Source organism: Paramacrobiotus metropolitanus, unplaced genomic scaffold, assembly GCF_019649055.1.
Source record: "Paramacrobiotus metropolitanus isolate TYO unplaced genomic scaffold, Prichtersi_v1.0 Parri_scaffold0000164, whole genome shotgun sequence".
Classification (NCBI taxonomy): Eukaryota; Metazoa; Tardigrada; class Eutardigrada; order Parachela; family Macrobiotidae; genus Paramacrobiotus; species Paramacrobiotus metropolitanus.
In genome coordinates, this window is record NW_026570384.1 from 158,688 (window position 1) to 182,397 (window position 23,710).

Below are 23,710 nucleotides of genomic sequence, written 5' to 3' on the forward strand. Positions count from 1 at the left end.
ATTCCTATAAAAGTGAAAGATTTGTTCTGAATACACAGCTCAGCCGATTACGGAAATAGGCGGCCTAATCACACAGAACATTTCGTCTAAGCTGGCCGATGCTGGTGCTGTTCCCATGACAGAGGCCGCGTTCCCGCGTTGGATGTCAATGCTGATCCGTTGGCACAGAAACTCCGTCGCCCGTACCTCGCCGGTTTCCTGTTGTATCATCTTCCCGACCTCAGTGACCAAACGAGAGGCGTCCGGTCCGAGTGTTTCGATGCCAACTGCACGGAACAGGTAATCTCGGGTGAGTTCCCGATACTTCGCCACTTTATCCTGTTCTGCGCGCTCCGCGGCTGCCCCCGCTTGCTTCGATGTTGCCGCGATGTGCGGCAAGGCTACCGTGCACACACATGTGGTGTCCCAGGTCAACACTTTCCTCTTTCCCACGGAACTAAGGTCACTCCGTCCGGGCGCTTGCCATTGGTGAGGCAAGTACCAGGTGGCTCCAGTTCCGTTTCAATACCGGCGGAAGCAAGGGCACGCTTTAAAGTGGTATTCTCTGATTAAAGCTACGTAATTATACCTGACTAAATTAAACAATGACAGCGGGTAGTCGGTCCAGGCATCCGCATACTGAACAATATGGTAGATGTTCTCGATAGTATTTGTGGCTAGTTGAAAAGCATGTACCAAAATACTGGCCTGTTTACCCACGAAACGCAATTTTTTTTAAAAAAGGCGAATTATTCCCAACAGACTGTTACGGGTGACAGGAAGCAGGATAATTGTTGCTTTCGGTGCAGTTTTGTGACTCGTTTAATATCATGGTCATCAAGGTAAAAGTCCACATGGGTGTTAATCGATTTGTAGTACGCGCTTTCAGACTGTTTCGCCGTAATAACGTAATATAGTCGATATGTCTCGTGTATGAGAAAAACAATTTTGGTTACTTTAAAGTTAATACTTCAGCATCTATTACACCAGTAGCGCGTATGAAAATGGTTTTAAAATTCGCACCAGAAACAATTTTGGCGGTGAGTGGCTTGCTGCCACCGCAAGTGATTTTTCCTTCCATTTCTAAATGGTCATGTATAGTTCCCGGTGTTTGCTTCATACCGGTAATTTTTATAGTGGGCGGCTTCATACATGCTTTCAGAATTGTTGCTGCACAGGTTGTGGAAAGCATTGAAGCAGCAGATATCGCTCACGCAGATTCCATTCTCTACGGTATTTCCATAGCGTGGTACACCATCTTTGCCATCCAACCGCCTGTGTTGTTGTCTCTTTTTCTTCCAATGAGACATCTCTGGCACAATGCTCAGCTAAAACTTGAAAACATTGCTCGTTTAAGCGACACACATAACAGACAACATGTGAAATGGAGAATTATTGCACGATTTCTGTCTCTGTCGACTTTCTGCGCAACAGTGTTCTGGGAGTATGCCGACTGGCGGTCTTTTATGGATGCAGATCCTCATTGGTATGATAGCGATTTCCAAGACGGTTTCTGGCCTGTACCAATCGAAATGGGCGCCGCCACGTCCATCATCTTATGGGTGACCTTTTGCACACTTCCTTATTACTTGGCGCAACAGCTGCATATTTCTGTCATTATGAGCGCTTTTGTAGTCCGTGATGCATGTGCTGAAATGATGTGCAAACTGCATGTTATTTGCCAAGGCGTTAAAAACAATAACTGCACAACCAGCGATGTAAACCAAACTGTGCGCAATTTTCAGAACTTCCAATTCGAACTGGTTAACGGCATGGACGCTCTGAACAGCGTATACGGTTGGGTTCTAGGTGGCATCTTCGGAGTTAATATGACGCTAACATGCTCTTTCTTGGCCATGATAGTTTTGTATCCGACTCCTGATTTAATTCTTAATATATTATTTAATTACGGCAGTTGCATTTTGTTCTTTTTCTACACCGTTTTATTTTCTATTCCTCTTATGAAGGCCCAGGAACAGGTAAGCCGTGTTCGAGACATCGTTTTTAGAGTAGTATTTACTAGCGAGTGCCTGGTTTTTCAGATAAGCGAGTTTCCGAAGGCATTGTATCAGCTGCAAATGATCATCGAAGTCAAAAGTCAAAATGCTGAGAATGTAAGACATACCGTGTGACCATTCCACGCTGAAAATGGCTACTCGTACATACAATATTATCTCTGACCTGTATTTAGGATTGCCAAACCCTACTGTATATGTTGGCTTATATGGAAGATATTGCGAGAGACTACGCTCCGCGTTTTATTGGAGGAAGCCTGGTTTCATTTTCTAGAGATGTGCTTGTAAAAGTAAGTCTGTAGTGCAGTTCTGAACAAGACACGTTACCTTTACAGTGCATAGTTTCAACTGTTTGTGCGGTGGCAGGTGTGCACCTTCCTATTCTCAGCTGGCTTATTCTTACGATCAGTCGCCGACAGACAAGACAGTGCGTTCCTATGGAAGTGGTACTAAAGAATCCGATTATACCTTTTATCTCATCTTTCATACTATTCTAGTGGAAATTATTTCTCTAGACTTCAGAAAAGTTAACCGTAACGCTTTTGCACTGATACAAAGCCAGCCCGAGTAAAACAACTTGCAAAAAAAACGTTAGCTAAACGTTAGGATACGGCTAAAATTGACACATATCCGTTCACCTAGCGGTAGTTGCACGTTAAAATAACGTTTTTCCAACAAGCTGTTTTACTCGGGCGGACAACTAAATAGCCTTGTAACTATAAAACAATATAATTCTCATTCGAGAGATACCTAATCGTACAAGAGATGCACTGACGCAAAGAGAAAATTTGCTATACAGAAAGTTGACAGATGTGACGCATTACACAGAAAGCTGACAGTTGTGTCCCAGGCATTGGATAACACAGAAAACTTTGCGTAAGAATACATTCCTTGCTTTCTTGGCGAAAACCTGGCTTCTTGTACCTGCAGGGATGTGTTGATAAAGGTTCTTTTCAGTGAAAAAACACGCCTTGCTGTTACTTACCAACTGGGTGACCTTTTCTGTGAATATTTTAACTGGTTTTTGCAAGATGGTACGTCTGCAGACTCTGAACGGTTCATATTGCACTCGGTTGAATCACAGTACATTTGTGCAGTCTTTGGCAGGCAGTCCATGAACGCCACTGAACGGAAATCACACTAAAGAAACGTCATGAACCGTATCTTAATTTTTTTTGGGATTGCGAATCTCTCTCACCCTGAACAGTAATTATAGCAAAACTTTCAAATTCCTGTAATCTACAAGCAACTAAATACGTGGCAGGGTAAAAGCAAATAAATTTGAAATCCGGTTACTAAAGGTAAAACGGCCAAACGCAATCGGTTTCACTGCACTGTACTGGTTCGAAAGCAGTATTAGCTACAATTAATCAAGAGCAACGAACGAAAATACGCGAAACGTTTATACAGCTGTTTATACAACCGTTCAGACTGTCCATGAAAATATAAGTATCTAAGACCGTCACTTGGGGTAGATAAAGGGGTCGGGTCGTAAGACAATGCAAGAATTAGAATATGCAGTAGCCTGTAGTGTGTACCTGATGCAAGATATTAATCTCGCACTCCTATAGAGCCATCAGGAAGATTAAACTAACTGCATACATACAGTATGCTGTCAAGTTGTCAACAAGCCATCTTGAATGAACAGAATTAAATGATATATGTATCTACCGGGTAAGTTCATAGTCGTTCTTTGTAAAGGTAAAGTACTCTTACGATTCCGTTGAGATTACATTTACCTGCTGATTAGGCGGTAAAATGGATCTGGCGCTCAGCACACTTATGAAACGTCCTACGCTACGTTATTACGCTACTTTCGTTCCGTGAAAGTATTATCTTGTTTTCGCTTGGACTTCAGTAGTGAGTCATATAGCAAAATCGCTGTCCAAAGAACCATGCCGCTTTATTGCGACGAACCGTACCGGGTGTGTTCTGATCTGGATTACGAAATCGACAGTAACCCAACGCCGAGTGATGTGCTAGTCGTCAGTATCACCGAGAACGGACCATACAGCTACCAGTCACCACCGGGATCGCAGTGCTTCTGTGGGTTAACGGTTACATTACTGAAAGGTTTTGCTCTGGATTTACGACTAAGGTCAGCGATGACTTTTAAACGACTAGCAAAACCATTGATTAGGCTTTCTCGCGTTCAAATAACAAACTGTATTGCTAAAATTAACGAATGCACTGTTCGACATATAAAAGCAAAGATGTCATATTTAAATTTTAAGCAGCAGTTGCAAGAAACATACCATAAAGATCAAAGAAGGCTATTAGCTGCATCGATACAAGATTCCCAGCGCGCTTTGGTTTGCAATACGTGTTTGCAGGTTGTTGCTGATTCCCGATCGAAGTGCTTACTTCAACACTTCAGAGAACGGTTCCCCTAATGACGTAATCAACGGACGAGCGGATGTGAGTGTGTGTGGCCTGTCAGTTACCGCTCCTCGATGGACGGAATATGATTTTGTGCCGTTCTATCTATTGCGAGTCTATCATGTTGCCGTCCATCGACGGCACATTATCCATAGCGAAGCGATTTCTATACTGGATGGCTTAGCCAATTGTTTTGATCGGACAGCCTGGATAGGAATTGCAATGCTGTCGGTGGTAATATACTTAACGGTTTTCGGTATAAATCTGCCAGTGAGCCGTGCGCCTAATGTCCCACACAATCGATTTCGGTTGTTATTGCAAATATGGAAGAGTGCTGCGGCATCGCTGTGGGATTTCCTTACTATTGCACTTGGTGGAGGTAAAACGCATCTCTTTAATTCTTAATTGCGTCGCTTTTATCGTATTAATTGGTGTGCTTTCCCTCTGTATTCGTCGAAGCATTTATGAACACAAAACGTCACAAATAATTTGAACATATTACAGTCCAGATGTCAGAAAACTTTACCAAATTTGGCCATTTACTGCCAAAGTTATTGATGTCTTTTGCAAACAACGTCATTGCCCGTACATGATATATTAAAGCATAAAGCAGTAAAGGAGACTCGAACCCATGCTTCAATTTCGCTCACTTCATGGCAGACAATCTAGTAAGCAGTAAGCACTGCCTTACCTAATAATATTAAAGTGTTTAACGCACACAGATACGGTACGAGTGCATGCGTAAAAATACTTAGGGTATCTCCGCCATGCTTCATGCTCTTACTTGTATTTGTACATTTGTGATGTATGATAACGTATAAAGTATCTTAATCTACATACTGCGTGTTACTTATTTTGTGTAAAACGCTTCTTTTTTGTTTCAAGATTTCTATCAACCGAAACCGGAATTCACAACATACAGCATCTTCTTGCTAAGCTGGATCCCATGGATGATGGTCGTCTGCTCCATAATCACTACCTCACTGACCGCCACCCTCAGTGTCAGCATCGCCACACCGCCATTTTCGTCGTTTAACGGGTTTATGGAATCACCATTCTATTTAGCGACGCGGATAATAGATGCTACCCCCGATGGTATTCCGTATGAAGCACGAAAAACCAAAACCATCGTAACGGGGAACGCAGTCACGGACGACATCATACTGGATCGGGTGGCGGAGTCAGGCCAGCAGATTGCCGTTGTTTGCTATTATGACGAAGCTGTCAGTTGTGTCAACAAGGGATTTGTGCCGGTGTTTCCCGCAGAAAATCAGCGCTGGATCAGTGTTATACAGAGCAAGAAAAACCGGTCTTTTATGAAAGCCATGCAGCGAAAGTAAATTAATTTTGTGTTGTACGAGTACCTTATCTGCTGATGGAATTCTATTAGACGCAGGCTTTCATTCTACTTTGTATTAGACGTAGGCTTTGTAATCACAGGCTTTCACAGCCAATCATCGCAATGTTCCCGCACTGGTGAGGAACGCGTATTCTATTAGTAGTGCGAATATTATCCTTAAAATTAGAAAAGTGAAGTTGATTTGGGAAACCTAGACACCTAAATATTTGAAAAGTATTTGGGATAATATTATTTGAAAAGTATAATTTATTTAAGAGAAATGGTTTTGGAAATGTCGTTGTTTTCGCCTTTTACAGAATGCTGATGTTAGCACAGACCGGCATCACACGACACTTAATGGGCATCCACAAGGTCATAACGTACGCCGACAAATCCGCCGCTCTAACGACATACCGTCACCTCATTGTAAAGAAACGAGGTGCTGCCAACGTTCTCAGCTGGCAACGACTGGACCGTGTGTTCTACGTCACAATGGCTCTTTACAGCGTGTCATCGACGACAGGGCCTAAAAACTTGTGCTCACATAGCACAAAATGTGCTCGCATAGAGGTGCATGTGCTCACCTAGATCGCAACTTGTGCTTAAAAATTGTCAATACTCCCCCCTTCTGTGTAATTAACCGGCTTCTAATTGTTTTAAGAGAGCAAAAGCTTTCACGAACAAAAGCTATAAGCCAATGCGTGTCACGTTAACTTTCACAGGGAGATGTGGTAGACGGCATATTTTATACTTACTAACCACACTTCTAACGCTGCTTAAATTACATGCTCAATAGTGCTCCTGTTACACGTGTAGCGGCGGTGCCACCTACGTATGTACGAGTGCAGTTGTATGAGACGTACGGGTAGTACAGATTGCCCAGTTTAGGCTATTAATTTAAGCGCAGCGACGACTAATGTGATGATGTCATTCTCTGGCTTTCTTGGATTTCGGTCTTGAATTAAAGAGAATCGGGCCCGTAGTCTGGGTTTCTGGTGTTTCTATCCTCCTAGTTCTAATAGAATGTAAGGAAATAGGGACCCGTTTCTCCAACTACGCTACACACGTAGTAAAATCACGGGCGCTGTTTATAGCATTTCTATAAAATGTCTTTCGTGCGCAATTAGTAGAGCGCATAGGGTCGTATAATACTGAAAATCAATCTTTAATTAGCGAACTCAGAGAAACAGCTTCGTTCTCTTCTTTGACCTCCAGGTAGCAGAATCAGGTGGAAAATTAAAAATTTGCACAAGCCACGTATTTGCTTGCTTTGATTGTGTCATTTGATGTACAAGCATTGTGTGCTTCAACTTTCGCGGGATGATCTGGTGGTCATTTGAGAGAACGACCCTTTCGGCTAGACATGCGGTGTTCTAGTGGCTGTACCAGCAACAATTGTCCATTTACCGATAGAGTTAAATAGAGAATGCCATCTGCGTAATGGAAACAACAGCCACATTTGCGAATACTTTTTTTCGAAATTACCGATCTACTTTTTTCCCATTTCCGCTTTTGGATTTACCCTGCGAAACAGCATTATTACTAAGTTCAACAAATGCTGCAATGCGCTATTGTGCATTTGAGTTATGTAGCGCCAGAAGTGTGGTTACTTAAAAACTTTCCCAGTGTCTACTGGCAGATCTCCCAGTAATTGAAAACGCTTAGAAGTGGTGGGTATGGGCGCATATATCTCTCTACTGGTCGATATTTTTACAGCCTCTACTCGTAGCAGTTGTGATTTTAGTCGACCATTAGAATATCTTAGCGAGTCAGCTCGTGGTTATCTTAGTTTACTTCATCTTTATCAAAGACCAGTTCGCCCGGTCGAAAACTGACACCGTTGCTGAATGGCAGCCGTAAGGTCATCAATGCAGCCCCTGCCATGTTAAGAGTTCGGGCCAAAACGAATCGCAACACAAAACGCTTCGCTAGTTTTATATACGAGCGTTTAACAAATTTGACAAACCCGAAGTGGTTTTGAATAAATAACTTAATTTTACTGATTTTCTTGTATTTCCTGGTCAAAAAGCAACGTCGGCTTCGCGCTTCGCGCGAGGCCTCGATTCGGACTCAAGGGATAAGCAAAAAAAGAGGAAAAACATTCGCTGTCGTACTTACAAAACTCTTGCACAAAAAAACTAACCACTTCAACTATCTCACAACTCATGTTTTTTGTATTAAATGCTAATTTTACTGGATAGGTATTCCAACAAAATTTCCTGTAAATTTGCCAACGTGTGCAATCTCCTGAGTCATGACAATGTCAGCCAGTATGAAAATACAAAGCAAATAATCAATACCCCCATCTTTGCGAAATTAAGTGTGCTCACATAGATTTTGAAGATTTTAGGCTCTGATGATTCGACGATTTTCGTCTTTGAAGTGTATTGTAATTGTCACTGTAAACACACAGCCAAGGTGGCAGTTGGTCGATACACTTGACGTGCATTTCCATTATGCTGCTGCAAAGTGCAGGCAGCAAATACAGACGCTGGTTCTTGATTTATTGATCACTGGTTGGATACATGCAGAAAAGCATGCCCCAGTAAAACAACTTGCAAAAAAAACTTTAGTTAAACGTTAGGAGACGGCTAAAATTGACACACATCCGTTCACCTAACGGTAGTTACACGTTAAACTAACGTTTTTCCTACAAGCTGTTTTACTCGGGATGAGCCTTAATATTTCTTGGTGCAGGCATTAGCGCAAACGCCCGTGGGTATTAAAATATTAATATTCTTATGCTTGCCTAACCGCAATGTATGAAAAACAGGCCTAGCCTGTCAGCAGGGATTTCTAGGGTAGTGCTTCGATGGGTAAACATGCGAACACTGTTGGTGCATCCATACAAAACTGAATCGGCAAAATAGTTAAACAAGTTCAATCTATCAAATCTGCTAACTAACAACACTAGCCAGCACCGAAAAACGAAAAGATAGTATCATAGCAGTAAAAACATATTCGCTTTTGTGGAACTATATATGACAAAAAGCGTCTGACGAGTCTACTGAACATTTGCCTTATGATTATCAAGCAAACAACTTTCGATTTTCATCAGAAACCTTAGACACAATTCCTGAACAGCCTATCACCAATCTCTGAGAAAAAGAAGCGAATTCAAAAGACTTAGGTGTACTGCGACGATGCTTGCAGCGCCAGCTATCGCTTCTCACTGCGCCCGTTCATTTCCCCTGGCGTCTCATAGACCGACAGCAGGGACCGCGAGATCGCCGTGCCCTGTTCGCGTTCCAGCGCTCGCGACGCCCAGTAGCGACGGAACTGCTCCAGATACAGGCAGAACGCAAACAGCAGCGGGTCAAACAGCGCCTGCATTGAGTACATGGCTACGGCCACCACAAAGTACGTCTGCGACACTCCCGCCGGAATCCATGATACCCATGCTGTGGTGAAGATGATGAGGGCCGGCACCCAGCACACACAGATACTGGCCACAGTCAAGGAGAGAATCATGGACGGGCGCACGGCGTCCTTGCGACGTGGGCGTGTCCCGCTGCCGGAGGCGGCTTTGGACAGCGGCGCGCGCTGTTCGGCGTGGAGGTGGTGGAGGCCGCGATTTTTGATGCGATTACTTATGACGAAGAGATATGTGGCCAAGATGAAGCCAGTGGGGACCGCGTGCAGCGCGCTCCAGTCCAAGAGGATCACGCCGAACGGTAACATCTGTTATGCAAGCAAATGCATAAACTGAAATGCATATACTGACCATTCTGTATGTACGGTGGCTGTATGTATTTCAAATAATATTTCCCGCTAGGATCCTGTTTTACTAAATGAACTGTCTGTCATATTAAAAATGCGAAAATCATCCAAAAGCATGGACATATCTCCGTAAATATTTCCATGTGAACGTGGTTTCCGGCGACAAAATATCAACAACAAAATAGGGCGCCAAAAGTAAAATCCGCGTAACTTTCAAATCGCGTTGGCAAAGCTATTCTGATCGATAGAGTCAGATTGGCAGTAGGTATATACACTGAATAATTTTCTAAAAGGTTAAACTGTATAAAACAAAACACCCGGAAGCGTAGCACTCGAAAATGACGCAATCATAACATATAAGGCAGACTGTGTGATTTACAGGAAGTTTCAGGAACTGCATTGCAGTTGCATTCTTGCTTTCAATTTATCTCTGTATTTGCATGATTTTGCCTTCACTGATTCGTGATATACTAGTTTGTGCAAAAAATCAAATATGACTTAAGTGACGTAACACTTACCGCAAAATTCAAGGGGCATACGCGCATCCACTTGGCAGACGCCGCCCACATCGCATCCATGATGACGCTGGGCAGTCCACCGGCGTGCGCCAGCACCACTCCCACACCGCACACCACCAGCGCCATTCTGCGCGTATGATGTAACTTATAATTCATCGGAGAGGAAATGGCCCACAACCGATTGACCGCAATGGTCAGATGCATCATGGTCTGGATGCCGGACCACACCACTTTACAGTAATTATGCAGCCGGCACATGGAGTAACCGAATAACCAGTACCCGTACAGCTGCGTGGAGAATTCCGGCAGCGTCACCGCGGACAGATACAGAATGTTGCTGATGAGGAGAGCAACTAGGTACACAGTGAAGGCGGTAACGCGTGCCGGAATGCGGATGAAATCCAACAAGACGACCGTGTTGAAGAGCAGCGACAGGACGAGGACAACACTGTGGAATGCTAGTTGGATGGTCCATTGCGGCTGGTGGACGGCGATGGTAGTGTTGGTAATGAAGATGGAATTGGTCGGCAGCAACATAATGTGAACGGATAAATCGAAGTGGGATTCGATAAGGCTGTTCATGATTAATTTTTTTAAAGGTTTTTTAACGACCGTTATACTGTTCGACCCTTGGCGTTATAAAAAGCGATCAACGCCCAGTCAAGGTTCACTTACACTCTGGTGAAATGTTTCCAGGAGAAAACACATTCTAAGCGAGGCGAGAAAGAATAAAACCTTTTACCTGGACAGTCTGCGCTTTCGGAAGAATAGGAGAGTAAAACCACAGTTGCATAGAGCTTGCATAAGTGTAAAGAAATGACGGTGCAAAGGTTAAAAGGATGTAAAAGATGCGCGGTGTAACGTCGAAACTACGGAATGTGGGGAAATCAGCATCACACTGCCTCACACTGCCGGGCCGCCAGCACCGTGCGTGCTGCAGCGTGAACGGACAGACCGGCGTCTGAGTACAATCACGATAAGATTTATCTCCGCTGCGAAAACATCTTCCCCGTGCTCGACACACAGATGGGCGATAAAAATACACCGAGACCGAGCAAATGCACGGCACGCGCTGGCACCACAGTGGGTCCCTCCATTAACCTCCAACAAATTATGCCCGGCAGGAGCCCATTAAAACCACCGCACACCGTCTAATTCCACGGCCGGCGGCGGCGTTAAGCAAACTAACAAACAGCGCGCGAGCGCCGCATCTCCGATGTCAAGCCTGCGCATGATCTATTTAGCCATTCCGGCTCATCCCGACAACAATAATATCTCCCTCTCGGTGCGCTCAACAGCCGGATATGCGCGATCCACACTCCAACACAATGCCATATACATACACAAACATCGCATACTGGACGCATGAAATTCATTAAAAATTGATAGCCCCCAAGCGGAGGGAGAGAGCAATTATCGATTAACACATCGATCACCCATGGAAACACAATCTCCCCACCGCGCATACACAGACAACAAGGGTGCCAATTCCCTTTTCTTGGTCAGTAAGCGGCCCACTGAGTACACACCAACAACATCTACACAGTCCTGCGCACTTCAACGCGCGAGAAGAACGGCCTGTGTATCGCTTACACACAACGCTGTAACGGCCCGCGCTAATCGGCCGTTTAAATCATCAGCAGCGCACAATTAAGTCCCGCCATCAGCTGTCAAAATGGGCTCTCAGACATCCGCACTGCCCTTGGTGTCCTCATCGTCGCCGTCCGTTACGTCGGCATCTGTAAGCAGGGATTGCTGTTGATTAGCATATTAACGTAGAGTGGATTCAGCGGAAGGATCACACTGTGCTCCTCATGCAGCCGACCGGCCTGGGAATCCCCGCAGCCGTTGTCGACATGTCCTTGCCAACTAACCAACTGACATTTACGGATGGACGTCAAATTTTATTATGCACGGGTTATTCATGCAGCAGTGCGCTCGCAGCGGTAGGGACTGAAGGGAAAAAGTGAATAAGTAATGGCACGCATCCCGCAGTGTCGTGATAACCATAGTGCCGAATTTCTCTGTATACTTCCATAGACAAACATTCTACTTCCCGCCGTATTTGTCATTTCGTTATCAGTGTAACCAAATTCTAATAATTATTGCAATACATATTTTTAGATGATTAACCGGTAAAGACAAAACCAAAGTGTGTTGAATTTAAATAAAGCTGATAAATTACATTTACTGTATTCGGAAAACAGAAACAGAAACAAAAAATTCAGCAATTACCGTACTCTGTATAAGCTTTTCCGTACAATTTTTAAATTTTTTTGCGGCGGATTTTTTTAAATAACATTCCTCTCATAAATGTGTCCGCACATTGACAAAAAAAACCGTATTCCATGCGAAAAAGCTTCACTCAAATCAAAGTCTGTATAACGAAGATGCACCTACTTATTCATCTTTTTTATCCCTATTCAAGCCTACATGGGCGAATAATTTATCGATTTGCTCTATTGATCGTATACTGTACACACTCCGTAGTCTGTATATCGATCTAAGCATGCTCTTAGATTTTCCCATCTGTAATCGCATTAGCCGCACTTGACTCCTATTCTCCGGGTTCCACGAAGGATTATTCACAACATCATTTGCCAGACATTTGAAGCTTTCTATTCGATTATAGCTACAACCAGCATACAGTGTGCTGCAATCAGGCTGACCTTGGGCAATTCCGCTGGTGGCACTCTGGGCCTGCTCCTGCTCTCCACCGGTGTACATGTCGTATAGCACGCCAACCCGATCCAGATATCCTTTCATCGCATCGTCTCGCTCGGCCGCCATCATCTCGTCACTGTCGTTAATGGCCGCCCCCGTCACGACGTCACCACCTTGCGCCGGGATTCCCGGAAGTAACTCCACTGTCTGCGGTTAAGAAACCGATGCCAATGTATTAGGACAGCAGACATGGGGTTTCACATTACGGAAATAGGCACTAGACTTTAACTGAGCGATTTTCATCAATTTCTTATCAAACATTTCGAGTGCTGATTCCCCGTCACTTCTATTATAGTGCTTGAACTTCAAATGTTAGTTACAGCCGTACTTACAATAAATGGACTCAGCTTTTCGTATGGAGCGTGAGCTTATAATTCTTAAGAGATTATAATTCTTAAAGCGTGAATACAATACGAAGTGGCAACGAGATCATTTAAAAATCCAAAAAAAAAGCAGTTGGCTTTTTTCCCCAAAAGAACCCACACTAAACATCTTGAAAAACGGAAACTTACTTACAAATGAAAAGCGTACCAAACATCTAAGCAGCAGTTTCATAAAATATCACTCACTGGTGCCGGGCCGTTAATTTCGTCCGCAGACGGCCACAATGTCTGTATGAAATGCCGGGTAGCTGCAATCACCCGCTGCACCGGTCCAGCCAGCGCGGCATCTTCGGGATCCGGCACCGCTGGTTCCGTTCGGCGCCGCTCACGACCGGTGGGCTGACTGAAGGCATGCGAATCGCATTCATCCCGTTCCAGGCTATTTGATGGCGGGATCGGGTCAAACGGGAAAATGAAATTATTTCCATCCTAAAATCGAAAACACGCATGCACGAACTACATCAAAACTGAAATCTGCACGTTAGTCTTATGACAATAATTGCAATCAATTCACTGCAACAAGGTCATAAATTACTTCCAGAAAAGTCAGTGAAACATCTTGGAGTGATACTGGATGAACATCTCAGTTGGGCTGACCATGTTAAAAAGGTCCAGAAGAATGTTCGGTACGGTATATCACTGTTAAATCGTGTTAAAGTCGGCCTGCCAACATCCCAACGCATTGCGCTTTTCTATGCCTTTGTTCAGTCGCATCTGGACTACTGCTCTACAGTGTGGAGCGGGGCATCTGTGCGCTTGCGTGATAAATTGGCCGCGATGCATCGTAACGGTGTCCGAGCGGCTGCAAACTACGCAAAGATACCCACGGAATCGTTCATGAACCAACATGGGATCTTACCGCTCTTCACGAGATGGAAACAAAAGGAAGCGATATGGTTATACAAGATCAAACATCCGGAAAAATTCCATGTGCCGCAGTACATCTCTGAGATGGTGGAATTTGATGACCGTATAAAGCCGTACAACCTTCGGAGTAGAAACCGCATCCTGATCAAGGCGGTAGCGAAGAAGAAAGTTGGCGAGACGACCTTTGCTTGGAAACTTAATAAATTGTGGACATTTTTTGTTGATTCTAATTTTTCTGATCTGTTCCATATTCATACAGTTGGTGCCTTTAAGCAAGCTTTGAACCGTGTCAATTTTGTTTAGGACGTCTTTTCAGTCTATCTGCACTCGTACTTTTCGATTTTGCTATTTGGCCAGGTTTAAAATCCCAGCTAGAATGTCACCCTAGCCGGAAATGGGCTACCTGCTCCACGATGAATAATAATAATAATAATAAAGGAAACAACGGAATCGCAGCTGATCAAGTCGGTTACACTTAACAAAGCATCTCCAGCTAGTTTAACTATTCTATGCATTCAGAATGTACTCTTAATTACAGACATTTATTTAAGCCAATCGAAATTTCACGTGTAATACAGTAATATTTAAACGTTTTCCAAAGTGCTTCGATAACCCACAAACTGCAAACCAAATTGTTTAAATCGAGCTTACACTTGGCAAGCGCATCTGGAAGACACGTTCAGTCTCCGGAATGTTCAGCAGAATCACATGGCGCCAGATGTTGCTGGGTGTTCCGCGGTACGACCGGTTTCGCCTAAATCACATTCTCTTATTACATAATTAACACAGTTTCCTGTCGTACACAACAGCATCATACATGTCGGTATAATGTTTCCGTCGTTCGGTCATCTCCTCCGTCTCGTGTTTCACCATTTCCGCGATTTTCAACAGGGTATTCTGAAGCCACGGCAAAACACTAGCTTCCTTCCAGAAGCCGGAGCAACGACGGGCGTACAAAGCTTGCAACACAATCAGGCCGTCGTTGGATTCGTGCTGAGCGTGGCGGAAAACGGGACATGTTGCGACATCGCGTTCAATGTGGATTTCCATCTATGTAACTCAATCGTAGTTAAAAGTTCGTAATGTAAAGTATAAACACAGCATAAACATACGTCAAGTACCAACAACGTTACAACAAGAACATACTTAACTGTAAATAAATTACGTGTACAATAGTATATGTACAAGTACCAAAGAATAAGAAAGCATATGCAGTTAAAATATGAAGAGTAATATGGTTACACAACAAGAATTGTACAGATTTACTCGTATGTACATCTTACAGAAACCGATCGAAATTTTAGAAACCATAAATCAGTTTAAGTTAAAAGGACCCTAGTCGAAAATAATTATATCTGATATCTAATACCACTGGATATCCAACATCATCTCTTCTCGACACTAAGAACTTCGCTTACCTTCTCAAAAATCGTTGGTATCATTCCGGGAAAACGAAGGATGCCATCAATCAGCATGGTCTCCGCGATTTCTTCCGACACATTCTCGCCAGCTATTCCACCGGCGCTCTGACTTCGGAGGTAAAGCGCCAGAGGCACGGAGAAGGCAAAGTTGGGCAAGAGGTCCAAATTTTTAATTTCCTTGAGAAAAGCAAACCTAATTAAAGTCATCAGAAAGTTTGATTACAAAGTATTCGAAGAATTACCTTCAGAGTATCGTGGAAAGCTAAGAGGTAGGCATAATCCTTCGCTTTCAACGCCAGGTAATCCATCATTAAAATCACAGCCAAAGGATCGTCTTTCGGACTCAAACTGCGACAAAATACATTTGCTATCCACCATGAAACGCGCTAAATTAATGCCGAATCGAACGAATGTAAAAAAAGTTCATTTCAAAAGTGAACATCAATTCTTACTTGAACAAATACTTTCCCAGTTCTAAGGCAGTTTTGGGAAAGCGTGGGACGGTCAGGATAATGTGTTTGAAGAGCGCTACAAAGTATGAGCGATTAGCCGGGTAACGATAGCTCATTCGATGTAGTTCCGGATGGTTTCGCAGACGATGGTCAAAACACTGTTGAAATCCGAACAACGTATGTTCTACAAAAACCAATTAAATGCATCTCGTTTTGTTAATTCAAGGGAAGACTAATTAATTTACCAATAGCTTGGCGAGCACTGGAATAGTTATCATCCCGCTCGTGGATACTGCCCATCAAAATCAACGCATCCGAATGGAATGGAAACTGGTGCAGAATGTCCTGCAAGAAAACCATTACAAACCAGCTCCACACTTGGTACCGAACAAGACAACTGTTTCGTGGATCGCTTTTACTGACCCGGATAACGTGATCCTGATTGGTGTAGACCATTAACAGAAAATCATGTTGCAAATCCTTATATCGACGGGATCGCTTGAAGACAATCCAGTTTGGCCGTGCAGGATCGTCTTCGACATGCACATCTGTAAAACACGTATTACAATGAATACAGCAATAAAAAGTTTACTCAAAAATGGAGGCGGTGCTTTTAAAGCAAACCACAAAAGTAACTGGTGTAATGTTAATCATTAGAAAAGTGCAACATTTTTTTTGAAAAGAGTGTTTCTCAAAAAAACAAATTGAGCAAAGTTTTGAGAAGAAGGGCATAGATAAAATCAACAAACAGTTTTTAACTCACATCGATCAATCAAATCTTTGACTTCCCGTTCGGGCATGTTGGCGGGCGTTTGCACAAATAAATGCTGCACACCTCGAACACCGCGCCCACGTTCCCCACGCGCTCGGGTCATCTGTGCCACCTCCGGCACTGTCGCCTGCATGTACAGCGCACTGACTCCCACTGTCTTCTGGAACTCGTACCGATAATTCAACAGCTTTGGATTGATCCCTTCACCGGATTTAAATTTGCGCTGCTCCGCCGCCAACACCGGGGCCTGCTCATTCTGCGCCGCGAACATGGCCAGCAGCTCCTCCCCGGTCATCTTGGCCAGTTCGGGGGTGGCTTCGGATTTGCTGGCCGTTTTACGGTTCTTCTTCTTGGTGCGCTTCCTCTTGCCGGCCGACAACTGAGAGTCCGAGGCCTCCTCCAGATGGGGCTCGTCGCAGGAGGCCGGCGAGAGGGCGGCATTCTGGGCGGTGTCGCTGCTGAAGGTGTCGTTGGCTTCGTCGTCGGAGGGCAGCGCCAGAAAGCGGTTGGCGGTGGGTCGGCTGGGCTCCGAGTCGTCGCTGGACTCGGAGGTGGAGGCCTCCTCGGAGGCACTGGGTTTGCGGGCGGGGACGGGAGGTTTCTTCGAAGAGCCGGGTTTCTTCGACGCCACTACCGGCTTGGTCTTGGCTGTGGGCTTCACTGTCTTTGACTACATAACCACAATAATCTAGTTGATTTGTTCTGGTTCTATTATATTTACTTTTATCGTATTCAATACTCAAATAAAAAACAAACCTCGAAAATGATTTACCTATTTCAGTCTATTTTCACACTCCTCTAGCTAACTACTAATAGTAATTTTTCACGTTGAAAAGCCAATGTAGTGCGAAAAAAACAAACAGATCGACCTCGAGAACGTTTAGCCGTAGGAATACTTAAGTCCCACCGCTGTGAGTCAGTAAGCGAAGTTTTCGTGGACAGATTACATGAAAAGAAAAGTCGACTATGTAATACATTTTTGAGAAAAGTATCTGTTACAGATAAAACCTATTAAAGATGGGACGCGAAGTTGTTATCCTTAGCCGCGTCACGTACTTTTTTGTTGGTAGTGGTTTGGATGGGCGGTTCTTCCGATGCGATCTCCTCCGCGGGGACGTCATCGCCGTGGGCCTCCTGCGCCTGCTGCAACTGTTTGCGATACTTGTTCAGACGAGCGCGCAGCTGGCCCAAATGGTGTTCCGTGGCTACAATCAAGAATACCAGATAACAAGACAGCTACAAGCAAGCAGTAACATTTCTTCGTCATGAGTGGAGTTATTATAGTTATAACACGAATTTCACGGCCAGAGGAAAATAGCTTTACTTAAAATATCGCTTACTTCGTAGGCGCTGAATCGTACCTTTGTTTTTCTGGGTTCTGGATATTTCCTTCTCGATCTCGTTAATTTTCTCCAAGAGAGACATGGTGGGCCGGTTAATGAGGTCTGAGGAAGATTCCGAGCGGGTACTGGCTAGATTCTTTCTTTGATACTTTGTTATTTGTATAATCAATTATGCACTTTGCAGGCAGGTTAACCAAGCACGCCGCTCCAAACCTGAACGAGTTTATTCAAATGATTTTGGTACAACGTATCTCGGATATCTGAAATGCCCCAAACAAAATCGCAATGGAAACAAAAGCGTGCAAAGAAAAATTTAAGTTAAATGACAACATCAACAATAATTTACAATAACGATAGAAATTGGTGATTTTGGATTTTACACATCAACAAATACCTCTAGCGCAACGAGGCAGCTGTCTTTTGGGCCATGTGGGGTGCAATAGCGTGAGGGTGACAGTTTGGTAGTGCTTCGGGACGGCATGCATCTGCAGCAGCTGACTGACGGACAGACGTGGACTGTGGAGTCGCGAACATCAATATTTTGTTATTTTTGCAAAGCAATTTTCATTTTGCAATGATTTTGAATATTTGCGTAGATGTTTTGATTTTGCGACGTTTGCTTCCTTGGTTTCTCGTTTTCTCGTATTTCGTGGTTTCAGATGCAGGCTAGACTGCGATTTTGGCATATTTCAGTAATTCAGTTGTGACGCTTATTTAAAATCAGGAAAGCTTTAGCCTTTAAGCTTCCCTTTACTTCGTTACGACGAGGATGATTTTATCGACGTTCTAAGTTCGTTTTAGCTTCTTCACTGCTGATACACTCTCGCGCAGCGACGTGATATTTATCCCTTACGATCTTGTCACTCTTGTCAGTTGTTTATTCCCGATCACACATACTCGGAGCAAAATGCATCGGTTTCTTCGTACATGCCCCCGACATATTGGCAATGTAGGATCCGTCCTGCGAACCGCAACCGTGTGCCCGCTGCATTCCCTGTCGGGACAGAACCAGAGCGTCGTCACCGTCAAGTTGGACTATGATCAGACGGTCCGAGCAGACGAAAAGCAGCCGCCGGAGGGAACACCCGTGCAGTATGTGCAGGGAAACTGGCCCTACTTCATTCTGCCTACGCCCCAACTGGGCAACCAGTTCACAGAGGACGTTGTGCTCAAATCTTACCTGCAACGCGTGGCTCCCAAAGATGTAAGACACTCCAGTAAGGCGATCATAACATCGCCCATCCGTCCTAATGGTTTAATGATTTATTAATGTTTTAATATTGTGTTTAATTCAATTGCCGAGCTTTTGCAATACCCAGTACGTTTTTGTTTTGTCATATTAGCATGTAAATTAGTAAATAATCCATGATTTCCGATCATTTGAAAACATGAAGTCGTAATAAATAAAGAAGTGTTTAAAAAATAATAAAAGCCATAGTCATCTGTGGTGTGCAAAGCGTTTTTCCAATATGCATGTCAGGCGTGGACGGCGTGGGAGGAGGATCTGGAGAGATTCGGTTGGCATTTGTCGAATCGCGGCGACATCAGCAAGCTGCACCGGCAATGCGAAGAGGAGCCCCCGCGGCTAATGCAGGTGGACGCCTGGGGGCGGCGCGTCGACCGACTGGAGACGAGTGCCGCCTGGAAGGAGATGCACGCCATCTCCGCGGAGGAAGGCATGATTGCCATTGCTTACGAACGCGAATACGGACAGTACAGGTACGGACTGCCGAGCGATCTGTGTTGCTGTCAAAGGAAGAATCCGGTTGATTTTGGTTGCAGTCGGATCTACCAGGTGGCTAAGAATTACCTATTCGCACCGTCATCGGGATTGTATAGCTGTCCGTTGGCCATGGTACGATTTGGATTCGTATTCTTTTTTTGTTGATTGCCAGTGCATTTCGAGAAAAATAAAACTTGACCAGAAACACGAACAGTAAAAACAACATCCGAAAAGTGTCCCATTGTCACTTTCAGATTTTTTGTACTGCGCGAAACTTGCTTATTTCCGTTGCTTTTTAGACTTTGTTTTGTCCATTTGGCTTTCTGGTTATAGCTTTTTTCTTCATAAATAATGTTACGGCCCACTCAGTAGATGTTTCCGAAGTGCACTTTGGTTACGGACGGGCCGTTCTAAGTGTTTTCTCTTTCCAGACGGATGGCGCAGCTCGCGTGATGGAGGTACAACCCCCTTTTCAGATTTTTGTAGGTTAAATGTATGACTATACCGATACGCCTGCAGGTACTGAAGGACAAAGGTCCATCGGTTTTACACGAGCGTTTCCGGACCGCACTTTATCACCTGACCACACGCGAGCCGGAGAACTTCTGGACTAGGTTATCATTAATAATAACCACCTTAAATGTTACAGCCAATGGGAAAATTTGCGCTTATGATCCGTAGTGGGCAGTGGATGACGGAACGCCAGGGTGGAAGCGATGTGGCAAATGGAACGGAAACTGTAGCGGTACCGGTGGCAAATGGCCTAGGAGAGTACACGTACCGTTTACATGGCTACAAGGTAAGCAATCAGCAGTGACTATTTTTTCATCTTTGCGGTAATATGTAACGTGATACGGTACTTACAGTGTAAGACTTCGATCTTCCCAGTGTAATTTGTTTCTTATAATTGCATTAATTTTAAGAGGGCGGTACGATCGCATTGTGTCATATTCGCGTGAGCGTGAGCACTTATAATTGTGGACTTCACTGAGCGCAGAAGCTTGGAGACTGTTAAAGTACTTGTATCCTTTTAACGACGCTTTTCAGTTATTTTTGTCGCCACTTGCGTATTATGGCAGCATGCTTGTTTTGTAGTGGTTTTCGTCAGCCACAGATGCGAATATGGCGCTCACTTTGGCTAGGATCGCCGACAACAACGGACAGACTGTGCCGGTATGATCCTTGCACTTCTTGACCCTTTCAGGTGGCGCAGTGAACTGTTGTGTAGGGTAGCAAAGGCTTGTCCTTATTTTACGTGGAAACCAGGGTGTCGGATGCCCGAGTTCCCGGTAGCGAACTGGTAAACAATATACAGATCGTCAAACTAAAGAATAAACTGGGCACACGACAGCTGCCCACGGCGGAACTGATCCTACAGGGTACCGAGGCCTTATTGGCATCCGAGCCGGGCCGGGGTGTGGCAGCAATATCCACTATGGTAAATATTTTTTAAACTTACCTGGTTAGTAGGTCCGGATTGCAGTGTCCGTCCATAACTTGCTCATTTTTGTAGCAACTATATTTGAATAGTTTTTGTATAACATGGGTTTAAGCAGGTGAAATAAATTAATTCAGCGTTAACGACGTACGTGTTTTGAATAGAAGCTTTACTGTCAACTTTTGAGCGGCGTTGTCGTTAACAATACAGTTACGGTCGCTGGTGCGGTCTACTTCTCTCACTTATGTTATTTTCGTGTACGTGTTCGTCATTGATTCTTTAATCGTCCGTCTTCCGATGCAGTTGGTGTTGACCCGCATTCATAATGCGATATCGGCGGTGGGCGCCATGCGCAAGATCATTTGTATGGCTCGCAGCTACGCCGAACAGCGTCGCGCTTTCGGCAAACGGTTAATCGAGCACGGATTGCACACACAGATCCTGGCTCGCCTGGAGCTACAGACCCGGGGATCTTTTCTGATGATGATGGAAACGGCGCGGCTCCTGGGGCTGGAGGAAACTAATCAGGCGACAGAGAAAGACAAACTGCTGCTGCGCATACTAACGCCGTTAATCAAGTTGTTCACCGGAAAACAGGTTAGGAATGGATTGCAAAGTTTAGGAATGAAGTAAAATGGCATGTAACGGGGCTTGAAAACGACAGCTATGCTACCGGTACGTTGTACAATACTTGTCTACAGCGTCACTGTGTAATAAGTAATCCAGTAAACGCTTTTTGTACCTTTTTGTGATTAAATAAGTCCTACCAGTAGTGAAAATTCATCAGAGTTTTATTATTCGAAATCAATTTTTAACTTACATTTAATCGGTTTCCTGTAAGGTCTCTGTAATCTGCACCCATAAGTTGTCCATATTCCTCAGGTGATGGCGGTTGTGTCAGAGGGATTGGAATGTTTTGGTGGACAAGGATATATTGAGGTAAACCATACGTCTTGACGGACTCGACTTTTATTGCTTTTTCTAGCCGCTCGCTTTTTCCGCTTCTATTTTTCTTTCTTTTTCTATCGCTGTTTCTGTTACTTGTACCGCTCCACAGTCGTCCTGCTCTTGACCAGAATCATGTTGTAAAGAACTCATTGTCAAAGCGAGCGGTCGTAACGTTTGAACCACTGGTGCTGTAAAATGTACATCTAATCGGTATCAGTTGTTATTTGATTTTTAGGATACTGGACTGCCGCAAATATTTCGAGACGCACAGGTTTGAAATTTGTTTTGTCGCTTTAAATCCGGCAGCAGTTATTCCTTTACCGGAATTTTCTTGATTCCTTTAGTGGTTCTCAACTTCTCATGAAACAGCAAGAATCAGCAATACAGTATTATTATGTGAAATCCATCTTTTAATTAGTTTGCCAATGGTCTGTTCACCTTAATTTTATGAAACCTGTTTAGATTTCAAGATTGCATAACGAATGGCTATAAGCCTATAATTAATGCAGGTGTTTTGGTAGTAAGCGGAAGTCTTAATTAACAACGTCGTTATTAATAACGATGATAATCATTGCAAAAAATTTGCAAGTTTGGAACGCTAATGGGTGATCTGCGTTTGTCTATGTGCGAATAGGTGCTGCCCATCTGGGAAGGTACAACAAACATCCTCTCGCTGGATGTGCTCCGCTCCATGACAAAATCCAACGGCGCCACATTCCAAGCCTTGCTTGAGGATACGCTGTTGAGAGTGGAGAAATGTCCGCCCTCGGAAACTGAAACCGTTCGTCACTGTGTTAAGAAACTGCGTGAAATCGCCATGAAAGTAGCCAAGGCGGGTGCGCCAATGCAGGAACTAGCCGCCAGAGATCTTGCCATCTCCATGACGGAGATTTATATAGGTACGTTGCAGCGTGTTATGGGATGCTATCCATTGATGTTTCGTTAAATTAGCCTCTACGAACGCTTCTCAAATAAAATTCACCAAAATCTTAATTTTGTATGTTTGATTATTTTTTTCCTCGGTGTTACAGTATTTTTCGTGCAGTTTATAGATTTAATCAGTTTTATGGTTTTTTTCTGGTATATTTTTAGCCCAATGCCATAATGACATCATAACGATTATTGTCCTTCTGTGCCGAAAACTTCCTGATCGTTCTAGGCCTGTTGTAATCATTTTACGTACATGCTTTCAATTTTTCTGCAGGCGCGCTGTTGTTGGAAAATGCCAGTATTACGAAGAATTCGGCGGATATTGTGGCAGCCGAACGTTGGTCACGACAGATCTTGGCTGTGTTGCCGCTCCAACTGGATGCCTTATCGCGAGATTATTCAGAAGAAGCTGTGCGAGGCGATCTGGAGCTCATCGGGCAGAGTATTAAACTGGACGAAATGGGCGAACCGGCCGAGCAAGTTTTATGTTAGACACTTCATTGTTGTACTCGTACAACAAGCTAAGCATGCGCTAGGCGCTAAGTATTCATTTCAAGTTGTTAATTCGCATCCGGAGCGCCGGTCACGAATTAGGTGGGTGACAAAATGCCAGGATCAGGAAAGTTTTTGGACAAAAAATATTTGTGCTTATGCGTATTCCCCAGTGAAAACCGAAAGAAAGCTCGATTGCACTATAATAATTACATATTCACTAAAAAGCAAAAGTCCACCATCGTCGGCTACACTCAACGCAAAGTC

At 44.0% G+C, this 23,710-nt stretch overlaps 4 protein-coding genes across 4 annotated transcripts; 2 read left to right on the forward strand and 2 right to left on the reverse strand.

Moving 5' to 3' along the window:
- Window positions 1-3,889: 3,889 nt before the first annotated feature.
- LOC129600120 (uncharacterized) lies at window positions 3,890-6,348 on the forward strand. Its single transcript, XM_055498523.1, has 4 exons — window positions 3,890-4,092; window positions 4,328-4,752; window positions 5,259-5,709; window positions 6,030-6,348. Exons 1-4 carry the CDS (start codon window positions 3,890-3,892, stop codon window positions 6,298-6,300), a joined length of 1,350 nt encoding a protein of 449 aa, XP_055354498.1. The 3' UTR covers window positions 6,301-6,348.
- Window positions 6,349-8,427: 2,079 nt separating this feature from the next.
- On the reverse strand, window positions 8,428-11,141 carry LOC129600137 (D(1) dopamine receptor-like). The gene is made up of 2 exons (XM_055498548.1): window positions 9,951-11,141; window positions 8,428-9,393 (listed from the first exon to the last, which is right to left on the reverse strand). The coding sequence occupies exons 1-2, from the start codon at window positions 10,530-10,532 to the stop codon at window positions 8,872-8,874; spliced, it is 1,104 nt and encodes a 367-aa protein (XP_055354523.1). The 5' UTR covers window positions 10,533-11,141; the 3' UTR covers window positions 8,428-8,871.
- A 188-nt stretch (window positions 11,142-11,329) lies between these two features.
- Window positions 11,330-18,268, reverse strand: LOC129600128 (uncharacterized). The gene is made up of 13 exons (XM_055498531.1): window positions 17,931-18,268; window positions 17,626-17,774; window positions 16,561-17,239; window positions 16,221-16,345; window positions 16,043-16,142; window positions 15,798-15,981; window positions 15,588-15,693; window positions 15,343-15,522; window positions 14,742-14,974; window positions 14,576-14,678; window positions 13,244-13,486; window positions 12,620-12,821; window positions 11,330-11,689 (listed from the first exon to the last, which is right to left on the reverse strand). Exons 1-13 carry the CDS (start codon window positions 17,992-17,994, stop codon window positions 11,634-11,636), a joined length of 2,424 nt encoding a protein of 807 aa, XP_055354506.1. The 5' UTR covers window positions 17,995-18,268; the 3' UTR covers window positions 11,330-11,633.
- A 151-nt stretch (window positions 18,269-18,419) lies between these two features.
- LOC129600129 (acyl-CoA dehydrogenase family member 11-like) lies at window positions 18,420-23,660 on the forward strand. Its single transcript, XM_055498532.1, has 13 exons — window positions 18,420-19,116; window positions 19,393-19,631; window positions 19,695-19,767; window positions 20,067-20,093; window positions 20,155-20,249; window positions 20,317-20,434; window positions 20,731-20,808; window positions 20,864-21,073; window positions 21,377-21,670; window positions 21,956-22,012; window positions 22,257-22,292; window positions 22,656-22,920; window positions 23,226-23,660. The coding sequence occupies exons 1-13, from the start codon at window positions 18,820-18,822 to the stop codon at window positions 23,441-23,443; spliced, it is 2,007 nt and encodes a 668-aa protein (XP_055354507.1). The 5' UTR covers window positions 18,420-18,819; the 3' UTR covers window positions 23,444-23,660.
- The last annotated feature ends 50 nt before the right edge of the window (window positions 23,661-23,710 follow it).

What these genes read in the sequence shown, in the direction of transcription:
- LOC129600120 (XM_055498523.1), top strand. Translation starts at nt 3,890, where the DNA reads ATGCCGCTTTATTGCGACGAACCGTACCGGGTGTGTTCTGATCTGGAT. An exon ending in GCTCTGGATTTACGACTAAG is followed by an intron (nt 4,093 to 4,327) that starts GTCAGCGATGAC and finishes ACGTGTTTGCAG; the next exon opens with GTTGTTGCTGATTCCCGATC. An exon ending in ATGAAAGCCATGCAGCGAAA is followed by an intron (nt 5,710 to 6,029) that starts GTAAATTAATTT and finishes CGCCTTTTACAG; the next exon opens with AATGCTGATGTTAGCACAGA.
- LOC129600137 (XM_055498548.1), bottom strand. Translation starts at nt 10,532, where the DNA reads ATGAACAGCCTTATCGAATCCCACTTCGATTTATCCGTTCACATTATG. An exon ending in TATGCCCCTTGAATTTTGCG is followed by an intron (nt 9,394 to 9,950) that starts GTAAGTGTTACG and finishes CTTGCATAACAG; the next exon opens with ATGTTACCGTTCGGCGTGAT.
- LOC129600128 (XM_055498531.1), bottom strand. Translation starts at nt 17,994, where the DNA reads ATGTCTCTCTTGGAGAAAATTAACGAGATCGAGAAGGAAATATCCAGA. An exon ending in CAGTGCTCGCCAAGCTATTG is followed by an intron (nt 15,982 to 16,042) that starts GTAAATTAATTA and finishes TGGTTTTTGTAG; the next exon opens with AACATACGTTGTTCGGATTT. An exon ending in CGGAAACATTATACCGACAT is followed by an intron (nt 14,679 to 14,741) that starts GTATGATGCTGT and finishes AATGTGATTTAG; the next exon opens with GCGAAACCGGTCGTACCGCG.
- LOC129600129 (XM_055498532.1), top strand. Translation starts at nt 18,820, where the DNA reads ATGCATCGGTTTCTTCGTACATGCCCCCGACATATTGGCAATGTAGGA. An exon ending in ATAGCTGTCCGTTGGCCATG is followed by an intron (nt 19,768 to 20,066) that starts GTACGATTTGGA and finishes TTCTCTTTCCAG; the next exon opens with ACGGATGGCGCAGCTCGCGT. An exon ending in AGTTGTTCACCGGAAAACAG is followed by an intron (nt 21,671 to 21,955) that starts GTTAGGAATGGA and finishes CATATTCCTCAG; the next exon opens with GTGATGGCGGTTGTGTCAGA.